This window comes from Alligator mississippiensis, chromosome 9 (genome assembly GCF_030867095.1).
Source record: "Alligator mississippiensis isolate rAllMis1 chromosome 9, rAllMis1, whole genome shotgun sequence".
NCBI lineage: Eukaryota > Metazoa > Chordata > Crocodylia > Alligatoridae > Alligator > Alligator mississippiensis.
This window is the reverse complement of record NC_081832.1, coordinates 68,162,781-68,169,483: the sequence shown is the minus strand read 5'-3', so window position 1 is coordinate 68,169,483 and position 6,703 is coordinate 68,162,781. Positions and strand designations below refer to the sequence as shown.

The 6,703-nt window shown below is 38.1% G+C and overlaps 1 protein-coding gene across 4 annotated transcripts in view; it reads right to left on the bottom strand.

Moving 5' to 3' along the window:
• Positions 1 to 4,353: 4,353 nt before the first annotated feature.
• Positions 4,354 to 6,703, bottom strand: part of ACSL6 (acyl-CoA synthetase long chain family member 6) — a 120,145-nt gene continuing 117,795 nt past the window's right edge. For all 4 annotated transcript variants that reach the window (XM_059712851.1, XM_059712852.1, XM_019478637.2 and 1 more), the window contains one exon: positions 4,354 to 6,341. In XM_059712851.1, the coding sequence (XP_059568834.1) occupies positions 6,201 to 6,341 (141 nt within the window). In that variant the 3' untranslated portion in view covers positions 4,354 to 6,200. The remainder of the gene's footprint in view (positions 6,342 to 6,703) is intronic.

Genomic DNA, 6,703 nt, shown 5'->3' with positions numbered 1-6,703 from the left:
TCGAGATCAACCGACTACGGACTGACGTTACCGGCCGGCCGCGTGCAAGTTCAGAGCAGAGACCATGGAGCGAGACACAGCTCTTCCGGCACAGCCCTGGGTTTTTTCCTTTGGGTGTTGGTACATTTATTCGATCACTGGAAGCGAGGGTTTTTTTGAGTCTGATCCTGGCAAAAACTGGGTTTAAAAAAAAATTCTGGCTGTGGTAAAGTACTGTGTAGTCGTGACAGTGATTAACCCCCGGGGCTGGATCTCGGTTTTACAGGGTGCCACTAGGTAATATGTCCAGTTCTTCCCGCCAGCGATGGCGTTAGACAGGGTCTGTGTCGGGACGACCTTACAAGCACACGGATAGGCAGCTTTCCATCAGGCGCAGATTCGTGACATGAAGAAAACGTCGGCCTGTTCTAAAATGGAGGGGATGCTAAGACCGCTTCAGGCCGCCTGATACGTCTCTGCACGCTAGCCAGGACTACACAACGCTGTTGTTCACAGAACAACACAAGGACACCGTCTCCTAAGGCAGGGGTGTCAGCCTCACTGTGCCCCCTGCCCAGACGAGACCGGATAAATTTGACATCGCTGCCTTACACTGTCACAGGGACTCCTATGCCATTTCGTGTCTTGGCAGAAGACAGCATAGGAGCCTTTATGGCAGACTGATAGGATATCTGTCATCTATTTGTTCATATTAACATGCACATAGGTTTAATTTCATGATTTCGCATCCTGGAATCCAAGTGTATCTGTTATGTTATTATTCTGTTAGCATAGCAGAGTACTTCAGATTATATTGAGCCCTAGATCAGATAAATTATTAAAACATAATTTAAAATCTTTTGGAAATGCTACAGGATTATCAATCAAGGGAGAAGGATAAGTGTACACAAAAACTGGGATAAGAGACTGAATAATTTTAAACTTTATTGTTTTAAACACAAGCTCTGAAAAAAAAAATCTATGCATTCCCAACTGTCATTTCATGTTAAGCTTATACACGTGGTTATTTTATTACTGTTTGTTTTAAAAAGGTGAGCTGAAACCATTACAGAAAGGCTGCATGGCTGTCTTCAGAGAAACCTGAAACAATTTGTGTTCACCAAAGATTGCTAAAACGAGGCTCAGGTTCCAGTGTTCATTTGGTCACTGGGTTTTTCACAAGATGTTTAGTAGAGGCACACGTTTTGAATGACTAGTTACTGATCACATGGACAGAGCATTGGAATACTAAGAGGTTTTATAAAAGATTTTATTGTATGTCAATCAACAATATTGTATGAGCAATTTAGAGAAATCTGATAGTTCTTTATTCTTTACAAAAGTTTCTGTAGAGGCCCTTTATATTTTTGATATACATGCTAATATACCAAAACTAAAAAAAACCAAACCCCTTTAATTACAAGATACTTTTTTTTTTACACATATTTATAAGTCACATTTTATGCCCCTTCACTTTTAGTTGAAAATAGAATAAGCAACACTTTGGAAAATGCCTGATTTATTTGCATTTGTTGCAGGTACGTTGCTAAAATGCGTACAGAAAAGTATAGTAAAGTGAAGGGCTTAAAGAGGTTTTGATGCATCATAGAAAACATTGCATTTAGGAACGTTTCCACTGATGTGCTGATACATTCTGGCTTTCTCCTCCCATTATTGATTAAAGACAGCAAGCACAAGTATGATTTTAAATTGGGGGTAACACTCTCATTGATTTCTGTGGGTCCAGAATTTCATACAGGATCTTCCATCCTTAAAATGTCAAATAATGATGGGAACTAATTTTGATTCAGACAGGCCTCTCAGCTAGACTACCACTTATAAGGCATAATTCTGCTGGGGTCAGTAGGGCTGTGCACATGGATGCCAGGAATAAATTTTGAGTTGGGAATGTGTCCTTGTTTTACTTCAGGTGCTTGTATAGCCCCTCCAAAGTGTTAAATACTTTCAGGTTCCCTTTCTCCAACAGGAGCAAAGTTAGCTTAGCAGCTACAAAGAAATATTCATCTAGTTGCAGGCAAGGACCCATAGGTGAGGAAGAATAAGCAAACTCCAAGAAGAAACAAAGATCCTGTTTTCATACATCTGTCCCTTTATAATAAAAAAGTGAATAAGAGAAATACAGAAAATATACAAATAGAATTGTTACTAAATAAAAAACTTTCAAAGTTTTCTGAGAGACATCAACGCATCTTTAAGCAGTTTGCTGACATGCAAAAATAGTATACTCTTTTCCTGTTTACATTCATTTTATAGTAGCTTATTTACATATAGGTCACAAGTTTGTGCTTCTTACACATGGAAAATAAATGTATAGGTCAATTTGTTTCATTCTGGAAGAATCATTAAAACATTTTTTCTGCTTTATGAAACAAAATCATATCCAAGGCAATAATGACACTATACCTTAATATTTCTGAGAGATCATTACAATATTGAAAGAGTTTTGTAGCAATAAAGGAATTAGCATCTCTTTCAGCTACTGTATTTTATCAAATATTTTACCCTGTAATTTTGCCTTTCAGTACAGCATAATTATTTGACATTATTGCCAGTCTCCTGGGATAAGGACCCAGTGCTGATTTTTTGTGTGTTTTACTCATGTTTATTTTGTTTCTTTGATCATTCAGCATGATGGATATGTTGACTGTGAAATATGCTGAGTGATGAATATTAACAACAACTAACTTGCAAAATTCTCTAACTGGCATTTGGTTTGAAGATATATTTGAATCAGGTTTTCATATATGCATATAAAAAGTGATTTTTCCATTGACTTCAGTAGTACTGGATCAGGCCCAAGGAGTCTCTTTCTTGAGTATATATGGGGAAGAGAACGCTTCATAATATGCAGTGCACATATCAGACAGAGGTCTAGGAAATGGTTTGTAAATCTGTCTCAACACATCAGTCTGCTCAAGGCACTGACATTCTAGGGAGACTGGACGACTGGCACGCCATAGGGGCCAGATTCTGATCCATATTGATTTTACAGCAGTGTAACACCATTAATTTCAATTAAGTTATACTCACTGGGTATTCCAAATGCAGTTAATGCACCCAGTAGCTTAATGTCGGACCCCATATCTTCAAGTAGTAAGATGAAAGTGCTTATTTTTAATCCCATAGAAAGGCTTGCCTTTTGGAGAAGGACAACACACACTGCCATTTTATTGAATGCCACTTGTGTTTTGAAGTGGAACCTTCCAATAAGACAAAGGTCCAGAATGGAGCTTGTACTTATTACCCTAGGATGTCGCAAATGGGTCCAACATAATTATTAGGATTTTCTTTGCAATGGTCATAAGAAATATATTAATATTAGGAGAAAAAGGTAAAGGATCTTTATCCTGGATCTTTAAAGAGGCACATTTGAAACCATCACATTGGTAAGCACAGATTTAGGATTTTAATCCATTATAACATTGGTCTGCAGAGGAAGTTCTTCTGATTGCAAAAATAATAGAACTGGGGACAGCTTATTCACCCAGTTTTCCCCATTATTTAAAATATACGTAATTTTTCTGTGTGGCCATTCTTTCATCCTAAATTCTTTACCCTGGTGTGGTCATGTACATATTTTCTTCTTTCTATTCTTTTCTTTCCATCTTCTTACCTTTAATATACCTGACACTTCCTACTAAATACCCAAAGGGAGAAAACAGACATTGTATGCAAATAGAAAAAATGTATTATATACTTTTACTTTAAAATAAAGTCACCTGGGCCATAAGTAGGGTCCTCCTCTGCACAAAATTAGAGTTCAGTTGTCTGGAAAGGTCAGACGAACTGAAATCACTTTAGAAGAAAAGGCAAGCAAATGAAATTCATGCTGTAAAGAAAGGCCATCCAAAAATAGCTTCTTTTACATTTCTGCTTAATTAAGAAATAAGGCTCTATTAAAAATAGATCCTGTTTTGTTTAGGCGAAGGAAAGGTATAGGGCCCAACTCTCCGTTGCCTGGCACTGCCTACATGTGATGACCACCTCAGCTGTGAGAGTGGGAACTGAACCTAGGCTGTGCAGCTATTGCAGCTGAGGCTAGGAGCCAGAATGAGTAACTGCTGGCTGCAACAACTCATATATTTTGTGAACTGGGCATAGAGGGGAACCTATTCACCAGTGGGTTACATATAATCATGCACACCAGTGTATAGAAGATGTAAAATTCTAACAGACCACAGTGGCAGTGTTTCACTCTCACTTTGCCCTGATTATACAAGATGCAAATGAAGACCCACTGGGATTTAAACACTTTCACATTTGATAAATCAAACAAACATGTTCTGTACAAGAGATGCAATCTCCTTTGCATTTATAACAGTTTGTTCTGAAATTAATAAATCAGTCTCTGCATAGAACTAACTCATTAATTCAATTTATTTCATTTCTTTTAAAGCATGCAATGGAATCTTGGAGGGAAAGTACGTTTCAATTGAGGTTAACAGTTTCATTTAGGCTTTTTAGTCTAAAAACCTAGAATAGATTCTAGTCTAAGACAGAAAAATAAGTGTACATTCACTGCCCTAGCAAACCGTGTCATCTAGCAGCCCCATGCTAGTATGCAGATTGGTGCGACAAACAGCAGTTATTAAAAATATATATATTTAGGACCCTCTCCAGCTAAAAGAAGCCTTCAGGGCTTTTGGCCCATGGAACTTACATAGGCTTCATGAGTTTTATAGTTCTCTGAGCATTTATACCATGCCTGAGCATATTATACTGATGTCTGAGCCCATAGTTCCAGAGACTGCTCTTATTCCATTTGGGATATATTCAATTTCTTCACAATAGGTGAAGTCTAAGGCTTCATCCAGACCAATTGCTACATATGATCCAGAGGTCTTCAGGAAGTCAAAGAAGAATTTTAAAGTAGTCACAACATAAAATTATCAGTCTTTCCCTAATTTCATGTTCAGTTTTGAAGGTCCCTTGCCCCATCACAACCCTTTACAATAAAGTTTTGATGGGGAAGAAAACAGTTGGAGAATCTTCTTTCCTACCGATATGGGGACTTACAAGTAACACCTCTCTATTTCACAACCCCACAAACCACCATGTCATGTCAGTGATGGGGATATGAGTCTGTCCTCTTCTCCCAAATATATTTGTTTCACTAACAGTCATCCATAATTATCATTTATACACTGGGCCAGGGCACCATTCCTCTACCTGCACCTGTGAAATGAGTCAATTTAACTGGATCTCACAGTACCAGCAGCCTGTGAAGGAATACATTAGGAATCAGGAGGATGGAAGATAGACGCAACCACATTTACACCATCTGTCTTTATGTTGTGCAGTTTTTTTCTTTAGTAGCTCTTAAAGGAGGCTGATCTTCCTCCTGAACTGGTCAGTCGGCCACAGAGCCAGCAATGCTTCCACAGTCTTTCTCATGCGAGTAATTGTAACACTCATGGATACTCTACACTGGATTAGGCCCGTAAAGAAAAGCAATCTGCCGTGCTATAAACTGAGTGCAGATACACTGGCAAAAGAAATACAGGGAGATCTATTTTATAACTTCTTAACATATTCTTGTAATTACAAGGTGGCACTAATCTGGCATCTTCCATTACGTATAATACACTGATGGGCATATTAAGTATAAAGGATACTGGGTGACATGGTATGTGTTGGTATGTGTATGTGTTTATTCTACTCTGAATATCAGTAGATTGTGGATGATTAAATCAAGTCAATGGAATTTATGTCCTGCAGAGTATAAAAGCAATCACTTAAAAAAAATAAGACAAACAAATATCCAGCTTGAAATTCCAGATCAGGGAAAACAGACTTTCACCATTCATCACTCTTTGTTTGAGGTAGACCGCATTATTGAATTATCCAGGGTTTTAGTCACTAATCTAGAGTCACAATCACATATAGACTATGTTTTTCCCTATGTTCAATCCGTAATGTTTGTAGGCATTAATATAACCTTCTATGATTTGCTTTAGGATGTGCTGGACTTTATATATATTTTTTGCTGTTACTCCTAAGGTGTTCTGTAAAAAGAAATGGAATTATGGCTGATAAAGAAAAATTACTGTTAGATCAGTGGTGAAGTCTTGGAACAACAAAAAACCTCAGACATAAGGTCAGATGCTTATTCATTTCAACTGTCATTCTGGCTCTGTACTTTTGAGTATTACTCTAATATTGCTACAAAGTCCATTATTCAGAAGAACCTTCCTGCAGCTTCAAATGGAGATGCTTGAATAAAGCTCTTGTATTTGCTTTTTGAAGTAATCTCTCAGCTCTGGTCTCTTAGCCTTTAATGTTGGTGTCAACAAGCCATTTTGTACTGAGAACATATCGGAGTGGATGTAAATGGCTTTGACCTAAAATAGAAAGGCATATATTTAGAACAAGAATAAAAAAATCACATACTATTAAATGGGACTAATCAAAACTACTGAAATTATACCCATTCTACGTAGGTTACCAATTCAACAGGCTTGGCGGGTCACTTGGGCTAGGAACAGACATTCAAAAAGCTTGAGCCTGAATTGATTCAGTCTTTCTAGGTTAGTCTAACCTGGCTAGGCTGAACCAGTTTGTAACCTCACAGACATCCCCTCTGGACTGAAAAAAATTCAGGCACATGTCTAGAAGCCAGCAGGTGCTAGACCAGCCCTTCTTTCCCTTCTGCAGAGCTGAGCTGAGGGGGCATGGCCAGGCCTAGGCAGGATGCTCTGATGTC